The 25,585-nt window shown below is 43.1% G+C and overlaps 1 protein-coding gene across 1 annotated transcript in view; it reads left to right on the top strand.

The window, feature by feature from the left end:
- LOC123518284 (golgin subfamily B member 1-like) overlaps positions 1-25,585 on the top strand; it is a 108,891-nt gene that overhangs the window by 35,210 nt on the left and 48,096 nt on the right. Inside the window, 1 exon segment of the mRNA XM_045279015.1 lies at positions 21,494-21,559. Within this exon segment, the coding sequence (XP_045134950.1) occupies positions 21,494-21,559 (66 nt within the window).

Genomic DNA, 25,585 nt, shown 5'->3' with positions numbered 1-25,585 from the left:
CGATAGATTAATAGACAGACGAACTGATATATGGAGGTAGATAGATAAATGAATTGGTATATAGTCAGACATATCAGCAGATAGATATAGATAGATGAATAGTTAGATGAGCAGATAAATGATAAAAAAGAAACTGATATACAATTAATAAAAAAATAGAGATATAAACACTGCAACATAGAGATAAATACATGATTATATATATATAAAAAATATGTAGATAAATAGATTGGTAGATGAATGAATAAATAAATAGAAACATAAATTGACAGATTGATTAATAGATGGATACAAAGCAAGAAAGATAGAGTTAGAAGTAGATGAAGGTTTGATAGACACTAACAAACAAGTAGTCAAGCGTAACACAGGTATGATTGTGCAACCAAGTCAATATTTTTTCTCACCTTCGCTACTTGTCTTACTTGCCTCTCATAATTTGATATCCTCTCTTGTGGTCAGGGGTCCGTAGAGAGAGAGAGAGAGAGAGAGAGAGAGAGAGAGAGAGAGAGAGAGAGAGAGAGAGAGAGAGAGAGAGAGAGAGAGAGAGAGAGCAAAGCAACATCCACATCCCCCACAATGCCCTAGTCCCTTCAAGATGCGCAAGGCGATAGTCGCGTGTTTTGGCGGGCTCGTGACGTCACTACCAGGATGGGCGCGTCGAGGTTACATCATCATGAGTTTCCCAGACATTCTTCCTCATTCTCTACACCTTTTTTTCTGTGGTGTTCTATTTCTATTTACTTATTTTTTCATTCCTCATTCACCGAACCATTTATTGGATTTCCTTCGTATTTTTTTTTTGTCTTGTTTTTATCTAGAGTATGAATGGTTTCTCTCTCTCTCTCTCTCTCTCTCTCTCTCTCTCTCTCTCTCTCTCTCTCTCTCTCCGTGGTTTACATACGTACTGACTCATTTTGGGAGAAAAGCAATGCAAATCCTATATTTAGACAAGTGGCGATCTCTCTGCCTTGTCTCGTGACACTGCCTCTGCCTCCCGCCCGCTACTTGACTCTTCAGTTCCTTGAGTGTTCATCTGTAAAAATATCCCACACTTGATTAAATTATCAGATCTTGCCCTTGTGTCTGAATGCGTACAACACCATGTGGGGGATGAAGCAAGAGAGTTAAGAGAAAATAAATTCTTTGTACAAAAGTGGTGGCAGTGGTGGGATCTTTGTACTTAAGGTGGACAAATAAGGAATTGAAGGTGATAATTACCTACTTACTTACTCACTACTACTACTACTACTACTACTACTACTACTACTACTACTACTACTACTACCTACTACCTACTACTACTACTGCTACTGCTGCTGCTTCTGCCTCTATCACCTCTTCTGCTGTTGCCATCGGTGCTTGAAATATAATTGGTGGCAGTGGATGGGATACTCGTCAGCTATGGTGAAGAAACAGGGAGGAGCAGAAACCGTTATCTATTACCTTGTTATGTGGGGAGTGAAGCCTCTCTTGTGAGAGCGCTGGTGTAAGCTGAAACCCGCACATTATCCATCAAAGAGTGATAGAGCTGTGCATTGACGCAATTGGGGCAGGGGGAAAAAATGAGGAGATAGGAGAAGAGCAAGTGGAGATCTTCTTTTATCCATTGGTACGGGTTCTTTCAGCATGTCACTCACTGCATTGCTCAGTTCAAACGTTTTTCTCCTTCGTGTGACAATTCGTACGGTTTTATCCTCTTGTATGCAATATATAGCACAAAAAAGTGTGGTGATGAAGTAAATGTACCAGCTCTCTCTCTCTCTCTCTCTCTCTCTCTGGGAACAATGGCAGGAAGAGCCCCCAGTAATTAGCAACAACAACAGCGATTATAATATAAATGTTTCTTTTTTATCTACTTGAGATGGCAGTTCGTTAGTCTCGCCTCCCACACTAGTTCTATCTTTTATTTCTGCTTTCTCTCGAGTTTTTTTTTTTTTCTTTCGTTCTGCTTGTCTGCCTATCTATTTGTTTATCTACATCTGCATCTATCTACCATTCTCAAAAGGTATCCAATTCTAATATTACCTAAAGCTCCATTTTTCCTCTAAACCAAAGCAGATATAGTAAGGAGGAGGAAAGCAAAGAAAGTGAAAAGAAATAAAAGAAGAAAACATGAAGAACAGAAGTCGTCTTGATGGAAAATTGCGGACTGAATCGACGTCTTTGATTGGCGGATTAAGTTACGCCGCCGCTCGTGATTGGTTAAACAAAGCGCGCGAAATCTGAGTCCAGCCAATGAGGGATGAGGGATGAGTGCAAACAAACAATGAGTGGTCGGCGTTTTAGCGAAAATAAACGCGAGAAAAAAGTGTTTGTTTTGCAGGGTTTGCGTGCGAGGATGGCGAGAGAGAGAGAGAGAGAGAGAGAGAGAGAGAGAGAGAGAGAGAGAGAGAGGAGGAGGAGGAGGAGGAGGAGGAGGAGGAGGAGGAGGAGGAGGAGGAGTATGCTGATGGATTGTCTCTCTCTCTCTCTCTCTCTCTCTCTCTCTCTCTCTCTCTCTCAGTAACTACGTTTCATTTCTGTAATTTGATCTCTATTGGTTAACCGTCTCTCCCCATCATCTTCTGTACCTCCTCCTCCTCCTCCTCCTCCTCCTCCTCCTCCTCCTTCACCTTATTGCCTACCTGCTCACCTGCACGTACTGGTATCTCCTCCTTCCCTCCTTCCTCCTTCCCTCTCCGACCTTCCCCCTCCTAAAACATCCTTCTTGCACTCTCAACCTCTTTACCTCTCATTCCTTCCATCCTTCCCTCTGTCTCGCTCCCACCCTCCTCCTCCTCCTCCTTTTTATTTCTTTCTAACACACCTCCTCACTTTCTCCTTCAGTGCTCCATTCCTCCTCCTCCTCCTCCTCCTCCTCCTCCTCCTCCTCCTCCTCCTCCTCCTCCTTCCTCTCCCGCCCACTTGACATGCTGTTGAGTATCGAGAGAGAGAGAGAGAGAGAGAGAGAGAGAGAGAGAGAGTCCTTGTTCCTCCACTCAACTTCTCCACCCTTGAGTGATAACTTTTGAGGGTGTGTCGTCACTACCCTGATTCTTTCTCTCTCTCTCTCTCTCTCTCTCTCTCTCTCTCTCTCTCTCTCTCTCTCTCTCTCTCTCCTGTGACGTAACCACTTAATTATCCCCGACAAGTCGTTACCACGGCCTCCATCCCACTCTCTCTCTCTCTCTCTCTCTCTCTCTCTCTCTCTCTCTCATGTTCTGGTTCTGCCCTCCATAATTATTGTATAGCCTCCTACGACAGGTATTTATTTTTTCGTTGTTTTTGTTTTCGTTGTTGTTGTTGTTGTTGTTGTTGTTGTTGTTGTTGTTGTTGTTGTTGTTGTTGTTGTTGTTCGTTCATTATCATCTTAGTCGTTGTTGTTTTTTCTGTAATTGTTCTTCTTTTTCTTATTCTTTTCTTCTCTTTCTTCTTCTTGCTCTTGTTCTTATTCTTCTTGTTCTTGTTCTTCTTGTTGTTCTCCTTTTTAATTCTTCTTTTCTTCTTCTTCTTCTTCTTCTTCTTCTTCTTCTTCTTCTTCTTCTTCTTCTTCTTCTATTACTATTTCACTTTCTTCTTATCTTCTTCATGATCATCTTCGTTTCCTTTCCTTCCCATCACTATCATTATTAGCCCTCTTCTTCTTTTCATATTTTTTCATTTTTTTTCATTTTCTTGTTTTTCATCTCCTTTTCCTTTTCCTTCTCCTCCTTTAGCTTCTCCTATGCCTTCTCCTACGCCTTCTCCTTTTTCTTCTACTCTTTTTCCCTCCTCCTCCTCCTCGTCCTCCTCCTCACCCCTTTGCATGCATTCGACTTATATCTTTTTTGCGCGGCAGTGTTTGGGTTAGGTCTGTGTTTGTAATCTTTGTGAGATTTAGATGTTTGCCTTATTAGTCCTGATGATTGCTGTCTTCTTCTTCTTCTTCTTTCTTCTTTCTTTCTTTTCTTTTTCTTCTTCATTATTTCTTCATTCTTTTCTTTTATCTCATCATCTTCTTCGTCTTCTTCTTCTTCTTCTTCTTCTTCTTCTTCTTCTTCTTCTTCTTCTTCTTTCTTTTCTGCTTAGTCTTTCTTCTTTCTTTGCCTTTCTTTTATTTGTTGTTGTTTATTCTTGTTCGTCTTCTTTCTTTTTATTTTTTCTTTCTTTTTTGGCTTCTTTTTTCTCCCTTTTCTTTATCTTTTCTTCTTCCTTTTCTTCTTATTATTATTATTATTATTGTTATTAATTTTTTCGTCTTCTTCTTTTTCTTGTTCTTGTTTTTCTTGTTCTTGTTCCTGTTCTTCTTCTTCATCATCATCATCATCATCATCATCATCATCTTCTTATTCTTCTTCTTCTCCTCCTCCTCCTCCTCCTCCTCCTCCTCCTCCTCCTCCTCCTCCTCCTCCTCCTCTTCCTCCTCCTCCTCCTCCTCCTTCGTCTCCTTCATATAGTACATGTCCACAACAACAACAATAACAAAATCTACAGATACTATTCCTACATACCACCACCACCACCACCACCACCGCCACCACCACCAAAACAACAAAAACTCGACTCCAAAACTAACACCACCACCATCACTGCCACCACTACCACCTTCGCATTCCACGGGACACACACACACAAACACACACTATACTCTATACTCTGCATTCTGTTCATTCTGTTCCCGCTTCTCCGCCGCATGACTGAGTTCTGTCCCAAAGTAACCTAACCCACGGAGACTTCAATCAGTAATCCCAAGCATCCGCGGAACTCATTACCTCTAATATTGTGAATTAATTGAGGGGACTTTGCCGCTTCTTCAGTACCTGGGAATGCGCGGGAGGATTTGAGGATGGAGGGTGACGGAGGGGAGGTTTTGAGTGTATTAGTTATTTGAAAGAGGTGTGTGTGTGTGTGTGTGTGAGGGGAGAAGGTTGATGTTGTTGTTGATGTTGTTGTTGTTGTTGTTGTTGTTCAGTTACGCTGTGTTTTTGAGACTTATTTATATGGAAGGAAGTTTTTGGGTTCATTTATACATATTTTGCAGGTTGTTAAGTTTCTCTCTCTCTCTCTCTCTCTCTCTCTCTCTCTCTCTCTCTCTCTCTCTCTCTCTCTCTCTCTCTCTCTCTCTCTGGCCGACTGAGGTTTCACTTGTTCCCTCCTCCGCATTTTTCTTCTTTTCTTTTTAACTTTCTTTTCATTTAGTTCTTGTTGTTCGTTTCTTTTTTTTCTCTCTCTTCAACTCCTGCGTCCTGTTGCGTGCGTCTGGTATTTCTTTATTTATTACTGTACTTATTCGTGTCCCATTCATCTCAGTCCCTTCTTCCGTGTCTGATAGTCATCTCTCTCTCTCTCTCTCTCTCTCTCTCTCTCGTCGCGGGAAGATGTTGGCGGCGGGGTAGTTTTTGTTCCCCTGGATAAATATGCAGTAATAGAGCAGGATGGTGGGTGTCCGGTACAGTTATATCGCTACTCCCAGTGGTTCCTTTTTCTCCTCATTCCAGTTTGTGTGTCTCTCTCTCTCTCTCTCTCTCTCTCTCTCTCTCTCTCTCTCTCTCTCTCGCTCTCGCTCTCGCTCTTTCATTCTCTGCTATTCACAATTACTAACGTAACTTGCCGTAATGATACCTCGCTTTTAGCTTCACCTGTTTGGCATTTCCCACAGTCAACAGGTAAAGGGGTGAGAGATGGAGAGAGAAAGAGAGAGATGGAGAAGGAGAGGGAAGTGAAATCCAGGCTCTTTACATAACCGAACTCGGGCACTCTTTATCCTTGACCGCCATGGCTTTGAATATAAACATGAGGGTCTTTACGAGGAGAGGTGGGGAGGCCCTGAGAGAGGCGCGGCTCTATACTCGGTTCGGCTTGGCTTTAGACGGGCCGGTGCTGGGCGGAGTGAGGCGGGGATCGAAAACATTATAAAAACATGGCGGTGCTTGGCTCTAGCGAGACTTAATGAGCTGTGGTGGTGCTTGGCGTGGTTCTGGAGGCGGCGAGTGTGGTTAATGGAGTCCTTTCCTGGCCAATGTTATGTCTGCCGCTCCCCCGATGGCATGGACCAGCCCACAGCGCCGCCACTCGTGTTTCTGGGAAGATTAACCCATTTAGAGCCTCAGATAGCATTTAGACTTTATCTTAATTGATATCTAGTCATTATTCGTGGTGGTGTTTATAAGTTGCTGTTGTACTGGATTTGTGGCTGGATTATTTAAGTCAGCAGTGACCTTAAGTTGATGGAATTCTTTCGTATCATCGGAATATTTTGATAATGTGGAATTGAAAAGAAAAAAGTTAAGGGCGTTACTTCACACACACACACACACACACACACACACACACACACACACACACACACACACACACACACACACACACACACACACACTTTTCCTCCTACGTTTCTCTAGTTAAGATTATTAGGACTGGTATTTTTTAAACGCTTCAAGCTCGTGTGAAGACTATTTCCACCGGACATAAAGATAAATAGCTGGGTTCTCATGGATAGTTTCTCTTTGATGGTGCACAGTACTTGTTAAACTATCCGTGGAACCCTGAAAACATCCTTGGAAGCCGTAACAACCTCCATTACAGTAGCATGTTCAATACGGTCGAGATAGAACGAAGAGACGCTTGGGAATGCGGTCATAGGAATTTGCACAAGTGTTCCAGTCGTCAGGTGAATGTTTATGCACCGAGCATCATTAATTCCCTCGTCACTTCCCCCGCCTTCGCTGCACGCTGGACGGCGCGACAGCCCTGGCACGGTGGCGGGGAATACTTGAAAGGTGTTAGAAAGTCGTGGGGCCGCAGCGACCTTAGTGATGCCTCGCAAGGGGGAAGGAGGGGAACAGTAGGAGTGGGGTGAGGGGGAGGATGTCCGTGTGGCTGGCGACAAGTACTTCTGTGTCACTGCAGCCTGTTGGGTCTTCCTCACCGGCCCGGCCTGGGAGACCTTCGTGGCTGTAGCGCTTTTCTCATTCGGTTTTGCAAGGTCAGAGACGCAATTCTCGGCCACTCAGTGCATTAAATTTTGTCTGCCAAGTAATATTTCAGTGTTTTAAGTTTACGTTTATTTTTATCTTCATATTGGTATTGTTACTGCTACCACCACCACTGCCACCTCGACGACCACAACTACTACCACTGCCACTACTGTTATTATTGCTTCTGCTGCTACTACTACTACTACTACTACAACTCAGTTACTACCTCTATTAGTTAAAGATCATAATAATATTTGATGATAGAAAGTACAACCACCATGCTCAACAACAACAACAAACCTTTACTCTAACCCGTTAACCCATACAAACCGTATACGACTAGAGGTGTACATTCCCATATTTAAGGAAATGAAAGGAAGGAAGGAAGGAAGGAAGGAGGGAAGGTCCAAATTCGGAAGTCACACACACACACACACACACACACACGTTACATAAATATACGTCATTCATTCAACATTTCACTATCGTATTTTGAGGAAAGAAAACTCGTATGATGATGAATAGAAAATTGAATAGTTTTTAATTATTATTGGTATATCTTTAAACTTTAGTGCAAGTAAAGTAACGTCTTGATATTTCCTTTCTCCTCCTCCTCCTCCTCCTCCTCCTCCTTCCTCTTCCCCCTTCCTCTGGTGTAGATACGGCACGCGAGCAGCTTCCGGCCCGTTGGTATGATAACGATAACAGATTAATGGTGAAGCGGATGTTTTAATTGGTCATTTAAACACCCAATAGACACGTGTGGAGAGAGAGAGAGAGAGAGAGAGAGAGAGAGAGAGAGAGAGAGAGAGAGAGAGAGAGAGAGAGAGAGAGCTGTTGGGTTGGATGCTTCATACTTGTTTAAAGGAATGTATATCGAAATTAGCTTTCATCTGAAGAATGGGTGGTATTTTCTCTCTCTCTCTCTCTCTCTCTCTCTCTCTCTCTCTCTCTCTCTCTCTCTCTCTCTCTCTCTCTGTCAAACGTCGGCACCCACACATCCTATTGTGCACATCCTGACCTTCGCAACACTGTTTACCTGTAACCACACATCCACCAACTCTCTCTCTCTCTCTCTCTCTCTCTCTCTCTCTCTCTCTCTCTCTCTCTCTCTCTCTCTCTGTCTGTCTGTCAGTCCGTCTCAGCACGCGTCAGGGAAGTAAGAGAAAACGAGGAAAAACTGAGTATCTAAGAAGAAAATGAGGACATTTTGGACACGCGCCGCTGGCTGTCAGACATGAGGAGGAGGAGGAGGAGGAGGAGGAGGAGGAGGAGGAGGAGGAAGGGACGCTTGGGGAAAGGAAACTCTTCTTCATTCTTGTGTTTGTCTTTTGTTGGCTGTCAGGAGATGATAAAAGGGAGAAGAAAGGGAGATAAATAGAGAGGAGGGAGGTGAAGAGAGTAAAGGGAGTGAGGGAGGGAAGAAGGGAGGGAGGGAAGGAGATAGATATGTAGAGAGTTGTGGCGGAGGAAGAGGAGGAGGAGGAGGAGGAGGAGGAGGAGAAGGCGGTATTGTGAAGGGTTAGTTGGTTGTTAAGTGTTTAGGGAACCTTGAGGGAAGAAGAAGAAAAGAAGAAGAAGAAGAAGAAGGAGAAAAAAAAAGATGAAGACGTAAAGGAGGTAGAGATGGAGAAGAAATGAAGATATATTATTTTCTCCCTTTTTTTTTTATTGATTCTTTGATATTTTTTCATTTCTCACGTTTCTTCTTTTTTTTAAGAGAGAGAGAGAGAGAGAGAGAGAGAGAGAGAGAGAGAGAGAGAGAGAGAGAGAGAAGGTATATATGAGAGAATTGTGTAAAAGGAGGAAATGTGTTTGATTTCTCTTTTGTTTTTGCATTGTCCAAGGTAATGAGAGAGAGAGAGAGAGAGAGAGAGAGAGAGAGAGAGAGAGAGAGGAGAGGGCGGTGGACGTGGAGATGGAAGGAGGGAGAATGGAAGGAAGGAAAGGAAGAGAAAGGAGAGAGAGAAGAGAGAGAGAGAGAGAGAGAGAGAGAGAGAGAGAGAGAGAGAGAGAGAGAGAGAGAGAGAGAGAGAGAGAGAGTCAGTTTGTTATAGGAAGGAAAAGGAGTGAAAGAAGGAAAAGAGATAGGAAAGGGCTTGCCGTAGAGAGAGAGAGAGAGAGAGAGAGAGAGAGAGAGAGAGAGAGAGAGAGAAGGGCTTGCCGTAAATATGGGCGAGGCAGGGCGTGTCTTGGACTTGATGTAAATGGCGGCCCTCTTGTTGACGTGACGAGGGTTTGCAGTCACTCCCTCAGCGATGCTAATTGTAGCGGTAATGTGCTGGTAATGACACAGACCTCGAAAGTGTATCAAAATGGAGGAGGAGGAGGAGGAGGAGGAGGAGGAGGAGGAGGAGGAGAAAGTAGCAGTACGGAAATTAACTTCATCCTGTTCTAACTCCACCTCCTCCTCCTCCTCTTCCTTCTCCTCCTCTTCTTCTTTGATATACTTTAGAGGTCTATGTCATTATCAACTCATTCTTCTTCTTCTTTTCTTTTTGTTCTTCTTCTTGTTCTTCTTCTTGTTCTCCTTCTGATAGACTCTCGCCTCCCTTCAGAACCCTTCAGACAAGATTGCAGCTCCATCTCTCGTGGTTTAGAAGGCGACTAACTTACTCTCTCCCTCCTGAGTTTGTGTCTTCCATCAACATTACATCCCCCCTCCCTCCTTGTTTGTCTTCGTGAAAAATCTGTCTGGTTTATTTACTTTTAATGAGACTGTTTGCTGATTGGAGAACTTCAGGATGGTAAACAGTGTGTGAGTACGATATTTGATTCTGGGATGTTATTGTTAATTTTACACTAACTACCTTTAGCTACTATACGAAAACGCTCTACGCTCAATACTCGTTCGTTACTTCAGCAGTTTACACCTACATACATCTATATACACTATAATTTTTCTTCTTCCATTGGTGCTATTGTTACTTATACTACTTGTTTGTTTAAGTTAGTTAATCTTGTTAGTATTAAATTTTCCTCCTCTTTCTCTTACAGATAATACCAAATAAATCTACCTATTTCTTTTCTACATTACTCTAAAAATATGCACCTACATACATACATTACACACACTACAATTATTCCTCTTTTATTGCTGCTACTGCTACTGATGCTACTTGTTAGATCTAGTTGTTTTTGTTGCTATTATCATTACTATTATTGTACTAGATTTTCCTCTTCTTTCTCCTTCAGATGTGAATAATCTAGCCTAATCTACTTAACATCCATATTCGTCTCACCTCAGCATGCACAGACTAGGCAGAGAGGAGGAGGTGGAGGAAAACAATAAGAATAAAGATAATAACAACAATAATAGTAATAATAACAACAGCAATTAGCCCTAACAGACTTATACTGCTATTTCATTACCGTTGTTTGTAACTATTAAAACTTCACACTCCCATCAGCATCCCTCTACCCACAATGCATCAAGTATCCTGTTCTCAATACTTTCTCGTAATTATAGTACCGGCAGATGACGCTTCTTCTTCTTCTTCTTCTTCTTCTTCTTCTTCTTCTTCTTCTTCTACAGTAGTTTTGAGTTTTTTTTTTTGCTTATTTGTAATTTTATTTTCAGTAATGCCAGCAATGTTATAGGTATTGTTGTGTAGTTACAGGTTATAGTTTGGTTACGTTTTTCAGGTTTGTTTTATGTTTGATATCTATTTGTGTCTTTTTTTTATATTCCTCTTCTCCTTTTCCTCCTCTCCCTCTTCACATTTCTACTACCACTATACTACTACTACTACTACTACTACTACTACTACTACTACTACTACTACTACTACTACTACCACTATGTGGAAAGTGTCGCGGTGCAGCCAAGCGGGGACTTTTACGAGCATGTTTAGAAAATGATCGCCGCCTCGGTCACGTCGCTATCTATCAAGCAGTTGCAATCATCGCGCGTGGACTTTTTTTTTTTTCTCTCTCTCTCTTTTCCTTTCATCTTGATCTTGAGTCCGGAAGTAGAAAGAAAAGCGCAGACTCACCCCATGTCGTGTAGGCTTATCATGCGAATCATTGCAAATTACATCGATTACCCCACTGTGTATTGGAATGAAAGGAGAAAGAACAATATTTAGCAGACATTTTACTGCCACAATCTCTTTTTTTTATGAAAGATAATTGAGTAAAATTGCGCTTTCCGTTACTCAGGTGTCTTCCAGCCATTTCCAGCCAAGGCCCTGTGAACCGAGCAGCCCCCCCACCCCTCTCTTTGTGGTTAACTAAAGACACACACTCATTGCATTACTTTTACTGCGATATTCTAAAGTTTAAACTCTTCCGGGAAAGGCAGTCAGCCAGGCACACGTCTGCCACCGCGGGTCTCGGCGTGGATGGAGGGTCCCGCCGCGCCCCACCACTCCCCGCCCCGCCCTGCCTGCCAGCATGGGCGTTTGGTGGGCGTTGGCCGCTCTGACTCGATAGCAGATAGCATTGTGTTTGAAGCGTGCTAGTGCGTTTACAAGTAGGGTGGTGGTGGTGAATGTGGTGTTGATAGGGTGTTGTGGTGGGCTGTGTGGTGATGATGTTGGGCGGGGAGTGTGTTAGTTGTTAGTACGCCACGACATACGTACTACATTCTCCTTTGCCGGTGTTGGAAAAGTGTGTCAAGACAGTCTGCTTCTCGGGAAGGAACGCGATTGCTTCATGCGCGGCGAAACGTTGTTTTATTCGGCGTTGGTAGGTAGGCAGGTAGGCTGGCAGGTTTAGGAAGGTGAAAAGTCTTGGAAGTGTTTGGGGCTCGCTGGGTAGATGTCTAGTGTAGTGATAGAGGGGAGTATAGTGTGTTATTGTTGTTGTTGTTGTGTTTGATCAGCACGGGTCAGGAGCCTCGGGAGCCTCACCTCCTGCCGGGGTGGGATTGGTGAGTCTGTTACCAACACTTGGCTGAAGAGGGTTGAACTCTTGACAAACCGCCGCCGTCTGCCACGTCAGTAGAGGCGACGCCACAATCCCCGCCGTCCCGCCGCCCAGCACTTAGTAAGGAACATTCCGATGCGTAAGGGAGTGAAGGGCGGACATGGACGCGGCAACACTGCGGCACCCATGGCGGCCCTGGAAGACACGGCGTCGCCGGGCTGGCCTTGGCGCGGCTTATATGTATTGCCACGAAGCGGCTGCTGCCCACCACCGCGACCCCGGCCAGGCTGGGGAGGGGAGGGGAGGGGGGAGGGGCGGGAGGAGAGACGTAGCAAATATCCAATGAAGCTGAGATCACAGTCTCAGGCCGTCAGCCAGATCCGCCGCCGGGCAGCGCTATACAGGGCAGCAGTGGGGGGTGACCCGCGTGCCTGGCTGGGATGTTGCTGAGTCACGTCCTGAAGTGAATGTATGACATAGTATGAGTAATGACATAATAACGCTTTCTTCGCCAGATTTCATCCGTACCAACACCCCTGAGCGAGCCATACCTTCGCCAGATATTGATACAAGAAGTTTATGAAAGACTCAGATGTCAGGGTTATGTAATATTCCCATTATGTTCCTTGCCTCGTACAACGTCTCAGTATTTTTATGGTCTCCTTAAAGTGACGTGAGAGTTGGGATCAGGGTGATGCATTTCCACCGCTGAGTGGCTCATCCTGTAGCGAGCAGCAGCCTTGATGCTCGCCTCATGTGCTTCTTGGAGACTTGGCTGAGTGGCGACTGTCACTGAACATGAACTCACTCGCAGATAACGCCAGTCGGGGAGTCTTTCAAAGCTGTCAGGGCGATGTGACTTAGTGCTCGGGGATGCTGTTTATCCCATGATAATGCCCCTCTTGACTGCCTAACTGACTGGTTGGCTACCTCAGGGACTGTTTGGCACTGTTTGGGTATGTCTTCGTATTACAGCCACACTTGAGATAGGGCTGTTGCTCATTGCTCAAGTCTTGGGATCTTTACCTGTGATAATGTTGCCTGCCACCTAACCAGTCAGTCCGTATGATTTTTTTTTTAATATACCATTGTTATCTTTTGGATTTAGTGGGGTCTCCGTGAAGTGGTGTGTGTGTGTGTGTGTGTGTGTGTGTGTGTGTGTGTGTGTGTGTGTGTGTGTGTGTGTGTGTGTGATTTCGAAGGTATCTCCTATGACAATGCTCATGTGACCTACACAACTCTGCCGTGACGTTAACCTATCACTTCTCACCTGTATCCCGCGGTTGATTGGACCTCCATGCAGAGGCCATATTCTGAAACACTTCTGGCCGCACCTCTACTACATTCAAAGGGATCTAGTTGAAATTACACTGATTTTAAGAATGTTTTTATGGTTCTTGTAGCAGATTAACAACATTTCTACACTATTAAGAAGAGAAACACTCTATCTCTGCGGCATTTGAAAATAGTCGTGGTGAGAGATCAAAACGTTTCTGAATACCAGTCTGCCTGTTTTGTGAGGCGAGTGGTGCTAACCTGGCCACGGGTGAAGGGAACGCAAGGAAGAAGGGAAAGAAGCGAGACAATGACAAAGTGAATGAGGAAGAAATAAAGGAAACGATGAAGGACGAGAGGAGGTTCCACACATCAGGCCAAGGGTATAAGTGGCGGAGGGAGGGAAGGGGCCATGATAGGCTGACTTACACCGTTTTGCAATACCACCTCTCTCTCTCTCTCTCTCTCTCTCTCTCTCTCTCTCTCTCTCAAGCGTATTTCACTGTTTGACGTTTTTTGTTTCGTATCATTGATTTAATATTTCTAGTTCATCTTGTTTACTCTCTCTCTCTCTCTCTCTCTCTCTCTCTCTCTCTCTCTCTCTCTCTCTCTCTCTCTCTCTCTCTCTCTCGTCACGTGCACACCCGCCCCTCAGCCCAGAGAAACGCCCCACCTGTGCCTGATGGAAGAGCGGCGTAATGGTGCCCTGCGAGAACCTTAGAGAAGTCAACAAACACACCTAGATTCTTTACTACAGCCTTTGAATTGCCGACTCTTCTCCTCACTTCTTTTTAACTCGCCTTCTCTTCCCTCCCTCCTCTCTTTATATATCAAGTGCTTGGTTTAGTTTATTCTTTCTTCTTTTCCCTCCTTCGCTTTCACCAGCCACTAACAGATGCCTTTTTCTCTCTCCCTCTTTCTTCCTCCTCCCTCTTGTTCCTCATCCTCCTCTCCTCTCTTGTGTTCCTCAGCCGGCCATAAATATCCTTTAAGTGACCCGAATCCCGCCCCGCCGAGCTCTCAACAGATAGAGTGTAACCGAATCCTCCTCACACCTCAAGGGGCCGAGCGCTGCGGGCGGGCCGAAGTGGGTGCTTCTAGCTGCTCTTGAGGGAGTGACGTCACGCCTCGAGGGGCAACTGACGGCTTGTGTTGCCTGGAGGAGGAGGAGGAGGAGGAAGAGGTGGTAGTGGTAGTGTAGGAGGAGAAGAAGGAGAATGTGATCATTGTATCAAGCATGACGCAATGGTGTAGGATTGTAGTTGTGGTGGTGGTGGTGGTGGGTGGTGGTAATGAGGTGAGTGTGTGTGTGTGTGTGTGTGTGTGTGTGTGTGTGTGTGTGTGTGTGTGTGTGTGTGTGTGTGTGTGTGTGTGTGTGTAAAGCAAGCAGGCTGAGTGGGGTGTGGGCGTGAATGAGATGTTTATGCCAATTTCCTTGCATTTCACAACAATGACGGACGAGTCTAGAATAAGTGTAACAGAGAGAGAGAGAGAGAGAGAGAGAGAGAGAGAGAGAGAGAGAGAGAGAGAGAGAGAGAGAGAGAGAGAGAGAGTCAAACAAGAAACATGCTCTCTCATCTACATAATTAATTAAATAAAGAAAAAAAAGGAAAACAAGAAAAGTAAATCATGCGAACATCGAACCAGTAAGAGAAAGTAGAGAGAGAGAGAGAGAGAGAGAGAGAGAGAGAGAGAGAGAGAGAGAGAGAGAGAGAGAGAGAGAGAGAGAGAGAGAGAGGAGGAAGTAAAACGAACTAGAAAAATGAAATCAATGATACGAAACAAAAGACGTCAAACAGTGAATTGTGCTTGAGAGAGAGAGAGAGAGAGAGAGAGAGAGAGAGAGAGAGAGAGAGAGAGTCGAAGGATGTGGTGAATGGGATGATGTGGCAAAGGAATGACAGGAGCGGTGGGGGATGGGGGAGGTGTGGTAACGTAGAGGCGGCGTAGGGGGCGGTGAAGGTGGCAGCAGCAGCGGAAGGAGACACTAAGGTACTTACTAGTATTACAACCACGTACAGTTCGGGGCCAGAGGCGAGGGAACAGGGAACAGCTGGCGGAGAAAGTGTGTGTGTGTGTGTGTGTGTGTGTGTGTGTGTGTGTGTGTGTGTGTGTGTGTGTGTGTGTGTCTTTTGTAGAAACCCGATTCCAAAAGTAATATCAGATACTAAAAATACCTCAACCTTTAAACAGTCTGCTAATTTATCTCTCCCTTCTATGTGTGTGTACAACCGCACGCACTCTAGTTATCCATGTACGTTATCTAAATTACCCATTTCTTAACCTGTACTTGACTTTGAAGTATGTAATCTCCGTTTTCTGATAATAGTGAGGAAAGAATCGTCACTTGCCGCATTTCTTAACAAAGTCATAAAACGTAGAACAGGAAATGGGTGTTGAAATAGTCACATGCCTTATTTCTTGTTAAAAAAAAAAAGTAATAAAGCTTAGAGAAATAAATGAGAACCGTATGAGATTTGGGTGCGTTACATTCATTGCCTGTGGGTTGGGTTGGCTTGGCTTGGCTTGGGTAGGGTAAGGTTAGATAAGGGGCAGGAAACACGTCGTCATCACCGGAGTTGCGTCTGACGTTGCCTTGGTGGGCCACAGTGGCGTCTCTTAAAGCTGTTCTTGGACTCTGAGACCACTGGTGTTCACGATATGTTATAAGTAGCGTTGACGTATGTACGGCTGACTAACATCCTCAAGTTCTCCGATGACACGAGAGTAAACATCGTAACTCGCCTCTCAGAGCTCGGGTGCGTCTTGAGTGGCAAACTGGCCAGACGGAGGGGAAAATATTCTTTAGTGTTTATGGATTTTAGTTAATATTTCTGGATTAGAGTTAATATGGTTGGCCACGAAATAAGTACGTGAAGGTTAAGCTGAAATAAATGTAACTGTTACTGTTATAGTATCGCGTATGATGGAGAGAGTACACAAACCTTTCTCAGCAATGTAGCGAAGCGGGCATAGCGAGGATAAAGATACAGTAAAGTGTGGTATTAGTTCATTTTCACATCGTACGGAACGGATACGCATTTTAACTATCAATGTAGGTGTAAAAATGAACACTAAACTCCTTATTTTTCCCGTATTATTGATGAAGCATGCAATAATATTATGATGAATAAATAATGTGAGAAAAAGCACTTAATGTTCAGCGTTTTGTACATCCACCTCACTGTACCAATCTTTCAAAGGGAGACGTAAAATTTAACAACTAAACTACTTATTTTTCATGTCGTACTGATCAAGGACACCGCAGTAACTTGAGAAATAATATAGTTCACCCTTACACAAAACACGCATTGAAACTCCACCATTTACACTCTACAAAGAAAATATCAAACAAAGACTCAACATTAAAGATTTTTGTGCCTCTCCTGCAACCATTGATCAATAACACAATGACTAAGACCTTAAAAAATCATTGTATTTTAACCTCGTACAAAATATTGCAACTTCTCTGCACTTCATGAAGGATATATTAAAACAAAAACGTAAAAAAATCAATACTAAACTGAGTCTTTTTCCTCAACATTAGACAAGATCACACTAAGAGCACGAAAGATATAAGTACATACAAAAACTTACATATAAAAACTTACATTGCAACTCCACACTAAACAGAGTACTTACTTCTCACTGTCAATCAAGAACACACTAAAAATTTGAAACATTTAAGTACAAAAAACAGAAAAAACCCATACATTACAACTCAACTGCATTTTACGAAGAAATATTTCAAAGGGATATACAAAACTCCAATACTAAACGTTGTACTTCTCCTCACCATTAGTCAAGAACACACTAAGAGCACTAAACATTTAAGTACAGTTTACCACTACATACAAAAACACACATTGCAACTCCAGTGAACTTTATGAAGAAGGAATATAGGTAATACAAAACTCCAATGCTAAACAGAGAACTTTTCCTCACTATCAGTCAAGGACACACTAACAATTCGAAACATATAGCACAATTCATTTCTTCATACAAAAAAAAAACACATTGCACTTTACGAAGAAGGGGATAGACGCAATATATAACTCGGCCCCTGATACAAAACTCCAACACTAAAACAGAGTATTTTTCCTCACCATCAGTCAGGAAAACACTAAGAATTCAAAACATATAGTACAATTCACCAGCTCCTACATGCAAAAAACACACATTGCAACTCCCCCTTTACGAAGAATATTTCTAAAACTCCAGCAATGAACCGAGTAGTTTTCCTCACCATTGATCAAGTGACAGAGAGAAAGAGAGGAAAAAAATGCACGCGTTTATCCTCACAGAAAGCATACACAACTCCACCGCACTTGACGTAAAAGAATATTGCAATCTCAGGCACTATAAAGCCCAAAGCAGCAAGGATTATTACCGCGCGACCACAAACCATCGAGGAATAGTAAGGGCTCATGACCTATTCTCCCCATAAGGAACGCCGCATCCGAGGTCGTCCTTTTCGAATGCAGGAGAATATTCAAAGGTTTTCTAGAATTGTTGAGCTCAGTGGGATGCCTGCACGAAAAAGTGATGTGGGTACACGCTTGCATCAGGGCGCACGTTTCAAGGGAAGATCAGACAACGATGAGCGATCCAAATAGTGTGTGTTGTAATTCTCTCTCTCTCTCTCTCTCTCTCTCTCTCTCTCTCTCTCTCTCTCTCTTGCCAGCCTGTCTGTTCAGCTGTTGCACTTTTAAGTTTTAGAAATTTTTGCATAATGCGCAGCGCTGTGTGTGTGTGTGTGTGTGTGTGTGTGTGTGTGTGTGTGTGTGTGTGTGTGTGTGTGTGTGTGTGTGTGTGTGTATGACTGTGTGTGTTTATGTAGAAGTTTATCTTAATTAATCTGTATATTTTTTCAAGTGTATGATTCTCTCTCTCTCTCTCTCTCTCTCTCTCTCTCTCTCTCTCTCTCTCTCTCTCTCTCTCTCTCTCTCTCTCACCTGCATGTCATTAACGTTTTTGTCATTATCCTTATACGGCAGCTTCTATCTATCTCTTTTTCTTCAGTATCAATTCGGCGCTATTTCTATTCATGTTTGTGCGATTGTCTGTCTGCGCGTGTGAACAGTGTGTGTGTGTGTGTGTGTGTGTGTGTGTGTGTGTGTGTGTGTGTGTGTGTGTGTGTGTTCTCTTTGTCTGCATATTTTTCTGTAATTTTGTCTGTCTGAATATAAGGAAGCTACTGTTTAGGTTTCTGAGTGTGTGTGTGTGTGTGTGTGTGTGTGTGTGTGTGTGTGTGTGTGTGTGTGTGTGTGTGTGTGTGTGTGTGTGTGTGTGTGTGTGTGTGTGTGTGTGTGTGTGTGTGTGTGTGTGTGTGTGTGTGTGTGTGTGTGTGTGTGTAGAGGAAAACCACTTTTTTATATGTGGTGTCCGTTCTTCTCTCTCTCTCTCTCTCTCTCTCTCTCTCTCTCTCTCTCTCTCTCTCTCTCTCTCTCTCTCGTGCTTTGCCGTGTAAAATGTTCACAATGTAGATTAGTACTCTCCTCCTCCTCCTCCTCTTAGTACTCTCGTCTCCTCCTCTTCCTCCTCCTCTTCCTTCTCCTCCTCCTCCTCCTCCTCCTCCTCCTCCTCCTCCTCCTCCTCCTCCTCCTCCTCCTCTCCTCTTTCTTCTTCTTCTTTTTCTTCTTATTGTGGTGGTGATATTGTTGTTCTTTCTTCTTCTTCTTCTTCTTCTTCTTCTTCTTCTTCTCTTCTCCTTCTCCTCTCCTTCTTCTTCTTCTTCTTCTTCTTCTTCTTCTTCTCCTTTTCCTTCTTCTTCTTCTTCTTCTTTCACCACCACCACCACCACCACTTCCTCCTTTTCTTCTTATCAGAGGGTGTGGGAAGCTGGTGGCGCAGGCAGGAGCGTTGTCACGAGGAGGGAATCAGTGTTAATTTCTTCCCACGGCATATTCTTCCCTAAACGCATGTGTCTTTTTTGCTTCGTTCCCTCTTCTCTGAGTGAGTCTTGTGTGTTGTAATTGTTTTTTGTTCAGTGTTTCTTTTTTTTGGGGGAGGTGGGGGGAAAGTGTGTGTGTGTGTGTGTGTGTGTGTGTGTGTGTGTGTGTGTGTGTGTGGGCGTGTGGGTGTGTGTGGGTAAGTAAGTTTTCCTTTATTGTGCTAAGTAATTAGATTAAGAATGATTAGGAAATTACTTTTTTTTTATTTCACCTTTTTTTCTCTCTCTATCTCTTGTCTTCTTGTTCTGTCTTTCGTTTCTCTCTCGTTTTCGTTTTTCTATCATTCTCTCTCTCTCTCTCTCTCTCTCTCTCTCTCTCTCTCTCTCTCTCTCTCTCTCTCTCTCTCTCTCTCTCTCTCTCTCTCTCTCTCACACACACACACACACACACACACACACACACACACACACACACACACACACACACACACAGAGAGAGAGAGAGAGAGAGAGAGAGAGAGAGACAATACACAACAAAACGCGCTTGTGATTACTTTGCCTAAATAACCTGGATAACCTTAACTTACGATATACATAAACACACACACACACACACACACACACACACACACACACACACACACACACACACATCCATCCACTCTTCCTCCCTCCCTCTTTCTTACTCAACATTCTAATCGTCACCACACGAATTAAACTCCATCACAGCAAACACTTGCGGAAGGAATTTATTTTTTTGTGCACCGCCAACAAATATTTAAGTGCGCAACGTCCTGTCTCTGCTGTGGGAAGTGATATCACTCACCAAGGCAGCGAGAAATTATTATATACGCATAGCTGGGCGTGGCAGGTGACGAGGAGGTGGAGGAGGCTGAGGAGGGGAAGAGTTAAGGGCGAGAAGCCAAGAATGAGTGGTTGGTAGCGAAGGAGGAGAAAGAGAAGGAGGATACGAAGTTTAAAGGCAACATAAAACAGAGGAAAAGGAGTTACGAGTTGATACTAAAACTTAATATTGTACCTTTGAATTTTGTCGGAGGAGAAAAAGAACGAGGATATGAAGTTTAGAGGCGATAGAAGACAGAGAGAAAGAAATTAAAGAGACGGAAGATTCTAAACGTAAAGTCTGTCAGAGGGAAAGAGGAAAGATACACTGCGGAGAAACTGGAAACATTTGAGAAGAAAGAAAACCAGAGAAAGATTGAAGGAATGCAAGAAAAATATACGTGACGGCAAAGCTTAAATAGATTAGCAAGTCATGGTGCTGTGATGTTTGAATTGAACTGAATACGTTAAGGGGTGTTAATATAGAGAAATGCGGCGGTTATGGTACGTTCAAAGGGGGAAAAATCAACTAAGGAACGTAGAAGAGAGGAAAAATAAGGCGGTAAGATGTTTTGAATGGGAAAGAAGTAGTGATGAGGTACTAGAAAATGGAAACGAGTTGGTGATGTGGTGTTTTGAAGGGGTGGTGGTGACGGGGTTCAAGAGAGGCTTAGGGCGCGGAGAAGGGGTGTTGAAAGAAGGCACAGGGGGTTTGTTAAGGGGGGGAAGGTTACAGTGGGGGGTGGGGCAAAGCTAGGGCGTGCCGTGTCCTTGAGGGAACGTGAGGTGACAAGACCGCCCGCTTGACACACACACACACACACACACACACACACACACACACACAAAGGAAAGAAACAAAAGGAGGGCAAAAAAATCTTACCTCACGCATCCTATTAATTCTTGTCGTGTTGCTTTGTTATTGTTATTCATTGTTGTTATTATTAATGGTCTTGTTGTTTTTGCTGCTCTTGTTGTTGTTGTTGTTGTTGATGATAATGGTGATGATGATAATGATAATTGTTTTTTTGTTTTCCAATGCTGCCACTACTACTTCTACTACTACTACTACTACTACTAATAATAATAATAATAATAATAATTAATAATAATAATAATAATAATAATAATAATAACGATAATAATAATATCATTACTACTGCTACTGCTATTAGTGCTGCTGTTGCTGCTGCTACTGCTACTGCTGCTACTGCTGAAAATAATAGTATTAATAATAATAATAATAATAATAATAATAATAATAATAATATAATAATAATGATAATAATGATAGTTATGATGATAATAATAACAGTAATAGGAAGGTGGGCAAGGGATATACGGGTAAGTATTGTCCACAGTCAATGCCCACCTTCCACAAACTGTCACGATGTTATTATATACAATGATAATAATGAAAATAATATCATAATGGTGATTTTTTGTATTCTGGAATAGCAGCAACAACAACAACACTACTACTACTACTACTACTACTACTTCAATCCACCACCACTACTAACAACAACAACAACAACAACAACACTCCCACCACCACCACCACCACTACCACCACCACGAACACCAGCAAAACCCCTTTCCTTCCCTCTGTAATAACAACTCAGGTCAGTGTAGGCTCTTACCTGCTTACCTAACCGTGTCTTTTTTCCCTCCCCAGCGTTGGCAGCGGCGATGGTTTGTGCTGTACGACGACGGAGAGCTGACCTACTCCCTAGACGACCACGTGAGTAGAGGGCGGGGCTGCGAGGGGTGCGGCGGCGAGGCGTACGGGAGGGAGGAAGGGAGGGAAGGTCTGTGAGGGAGAGCCGCGTATGAGAGTGAGAGAGAGGAAAAGCAGGTTATGAAGGAAGAGGAGGAAGTCAAAGGGTGTGGTTGATGAAAGGAGAGGATTGGGAAAGTGTGATAGTTAATGGTATAGGGAGAATGAGTGATATGTGTTGGAGGAAGAGAAGGAGCAAGCAGAAAAACGAATAGAAGGAGGAAGAGGAAAAGGACGAAAGAGAAGACGAATAGGAGGCGCAAAAGAGCAAGATAGGAAAGAAAATCCGACCTCAAACAGATAAGAAACAAGAAAAGAAAAAAGAACGAGTAAGAATAGCAAGTGGATGCAATAGAACAATTAAGGAAAGAAGGAAGGAAGGAAGGAAGGAAGAAAAAGCCAGTTCGCATTATACAGAATGACTGGAATAGACTGGGTAATGAGGTTATTAGTGCATTAGATAAGAACATTTAATAAACCACGCCAATTTTATGTATAGGAATGATAAACGAACATAGACAGGCATTGAGAACCGCCACGTGCAGGCCTACCTAGAATTGTCTTTATAGCCTACGTGTGGGAGAGAAACAGAAGGAAACGTAAAGGTATTTATACAGCAATGAGGAAGGGAGAGAGAGAGAGAGAGAGAGAGAGAGAGAGAGAGAGAGAGAGAGAGAGAGAGAGAGAGAGAGAGAGAGAGGGAGGGAGGCATGGAGGGAGAGATAGAGGAAAAGAGAATGGGATGGAGAGATGGAGGAAAAAAAGAGAGGAAAGAAGGAATGGAGAGATAGAGGGAGGGAGAGAGGGAAGAAGGAAGGAAGGGAAAGAAGAATAAGGAGTTGGAGGAAGGAAGAGGAAGAGAGGTAGAAAAATGAAGAAAGGAATGGAAAGGAAGAGGAAGAAAGGGATGGAGAGAAGAAGGAAGGGAGGACTAAATGCTGTGAAAGGAAGGAAGGGAAAGAGGAATAGGAATGGAGTATGGAAAGGGAAGAGAGATAGAAAAATGAAAAAAAAAGAATGAAAAGAAGAATGGAAAGGAAGAGGAAGAAAGGGATGGAGGGAGGAAGGAAGGGAGGGCTGAATGCTGTGGGAGGAAGGAGGTTTCATGGGTGAGTGGGAGAGATGAGAAGGGGTAATGATGGGATTTTTCTCTCACTTTTTCCTCCCTCTTTTTTCCTCCTTCCCCTAATTTCCTCCGATCATATTTTCCAACACGGGAGAACTTTCATGTTATATTTAGCCTCCACTTTCTTTGATCTCCTTTCCTTAAATGCCTTCGTCTCTCTCTCTCTCTCTCTCTCTCTCTCTCTCTCTCTCTCTCTCTCTCTCTCTCTCTCTCTCTCTCTCTCTCTCTCTCATCAACACAACATCCAGATACTATAACCCATTTCAGACCCTGGTTACACCTCCTCCTCCTCCTCCTCCTCCTCCTCCTCCTCACGTGACCCTCTACTTCTCAGCATGCTTACTCAACCTGCCCTTCCTTTGCTCCCTAACCTCCCTCCCTCCCTCTCCCTCTCCCTCTCCCTCTCTCCCTGGCCCTGATCCCACGACCCGCTCCTTCACTCTCGCGTGCATTCCACCACGAGTAACATTCATACGGGTCAGGTAAGGTTAGGTCAGCTCTCAGACAGTCAGTAGCGAGCGTCTGTGTGCGTGCGTGCGTGCGTGCGTGCGTGTGTGTGTGTGTGTGTGTGTGTGTGTGTGTGTGTGTGTGTGTGTGTGTGTGTAGAGAGAGAGAGAGAGAGAGAGAGAGAGAGAGAGAGAGAGAGAGAGAGAGAGAGAGAGAGAGAGAGACTAAAACCTGATTGACTTTAGTTTTGCATCTTGTAGTGTTTTTTTTTTTTATTCATTTCCTGGTTCTTGTGGTTTTTTTTTTTTTGTATTTTTTTCTTTTCTTTCTAAAATGTGCGTGTTTTTTTCAATTTTATTTTCTGGTTTGGTATTCTAATGATGTTTTGAGTTTAATGTTTTTTTCTTCTTCTTTTTGGGTTTGTTTTATTTTCCTCAGTGTTTTTTTTTTTTTTTTTTTGTATTGATGGTTCAGTGAGTTTCTCTTCTTTTTATTGCCTCAAGTCTTTTTTTTTTTCTTCTTTTCTGTATTTGTGTTGCTCTTCAAAGTGATTTTTTTTTTCTCTTTTTTATTGTCTTGATGGTTCAGTAATGTACATGAGTTTCTCTTCTTTTTATTCCCTCAATTTTTTTTTTTTTTTTTTGTGTGTGTGTATGTGTGTGTGTGTGTGTGTGTGTGTGTGTGTGTGTGTGTGTGTTCTGGTTGGTTTTCTAATGTTTTGAGTTCTGTTGTTTTGGGGGAAACTTTTGGTATTGCTGTTTTTTTTATTGTTGTTGTTCTTTTTGTAATAATGGATTTTCTTTTTTTTTAGTGTTATTTATTCCCATTCAAGTTTTGCTTTCTTTTTTTTCTTCCTTTTTTTTTATTTGTCCTCAGCTCTTCCTCGATGTGACTACCATTGTTTTCCTTTTTTTCTTTCTCACTTTTGTATTACGTAAGTTTATTTTCTCCTTTTCCTTTATTTTTCCTTTTTTTTTCTTATTTCTTCGTCAGCAACGGTCCGTGTAACTGCTATTTTTTTTCCTTCTTTTTGTGCATTTGTTCGTCACGGCAATCACGAGACTGTTGATGATGGTTTTCACAGTCGATATATATCCGCCTCTGCGCATTCTCTCTCTCTCTCTCTCTCTCTCTCTCTCTCTCTCTCTCTCTCTCTCTCTCTCTCTCTCTCTCGATAAGTAGAAGGCTGTCAGATTAGAGAAGAGAAAGAGGAACGGACTTACGAGGAATGTCACAGAGAGAGAGAGAGAGAGAGAGAGAGAGAGAGAGAGAGAGAGAGAGAGAGAGAGAATGTTCATCTTACTTTAAAAATACATAATCTTATAAGCTCTCCAATTCTGATTAAAATTGTGGCGTGGTTCAAATTCTTCGCCTGTCTGTCTGTTCGTGCGCCTGTCTGTTCGGTAAAGAGGAGGAATTTGCAGTGAACTCGAGCGGCCACAGTGATTGGGAGCGGCGATAGCGAGGCCTGTGCTTTACTGCGGCGAGATTGCAGTCACTTACACCGGAGATTACAGGCGGCAGAAAGATAACTCTGAAATCGGAAAGTCCTGCACAATTGACGCTTAGCACGGAATCACGCACGGCATTTTCCAAGAGATGACACGCTTCAGGAAGATTATTCAGAGCTCTTACTAAAATAAGATATAGGATTAATATACTTGAATGTTGTTTATGTACTTGGGTTTTTTGTATTGAGACTTAAACTTCCAAGGCACGCAGTGGAGGAAAGTCTACGCCTTACGGGACTCGCTGGGAGGGCGAAGTGAGCTAAATTCCGCGTCTGTTGTGGTGGTTGCGTACTGTGAATGACGTATTGGTATTGTTGTGCTCTGTGTAGTGGTCCAGAGCAGAATTATTGGTTGCTTTATTTAACTACTACTAGACAGATCAAATGAACAGACGATGTATTTATTACTTCTGCATATTAGTCGTTGAATTAATAAAGCTACAATCCCCATTCGGTGAAGCAATTATAAATATGCATCATGAGGCAAAGTATGTAAGCACACACAAACAGGAAGCCCAAAGTGTGTGTGTGTGTGTGTGTGTGTGTGTGTGTGTGTGTGTGTGTGTGTGTTAGATAGCACGCCGCGATGGTGTGATCATGTGTAGCCAAACAACTCTTGCGATTTCCTGACTCCATCTAATACTGTATGTTCTAAATTTTACTTTTCCCAAGAGCTGCATGGAGAACTATCTCTAGTTTAATTATTAGCGAGAATATCCCTTCAATTCTACGCCTGTTCTCACCTGCCTCACCTGTCCTCTCTTCACCTGTTGTGTTGCCTCTTCCCTACACTTAGATTTTAGTTATAGAATAAATTGTATTCTTTCCACGGTTTGCAGTATGGGTGCTAAAAAAAAATTAGACAGCAAAATAAGCACTGAAAACACAACACCAGACAGAAGTAAGC

Source organism: Portunus trituberculatus, chromosome 43 (genome assembly GCF_017591435.1).
Source record: "Portunus trituberculatus isolate SZX2019 chromosome 43, ASM1759143v1, whole genome shotgun sequence".
NCBI classification, from domain to species: domain Eukaryota; kingdom Metazoa; phylum Arthropoda; class Malacostraca; order Decapoda; family Portunidae; genus Portunus; species Portunus trituberculatus.
This window is presented reverse-complemented; position numbering and strand designations above follow the sequence as displayed.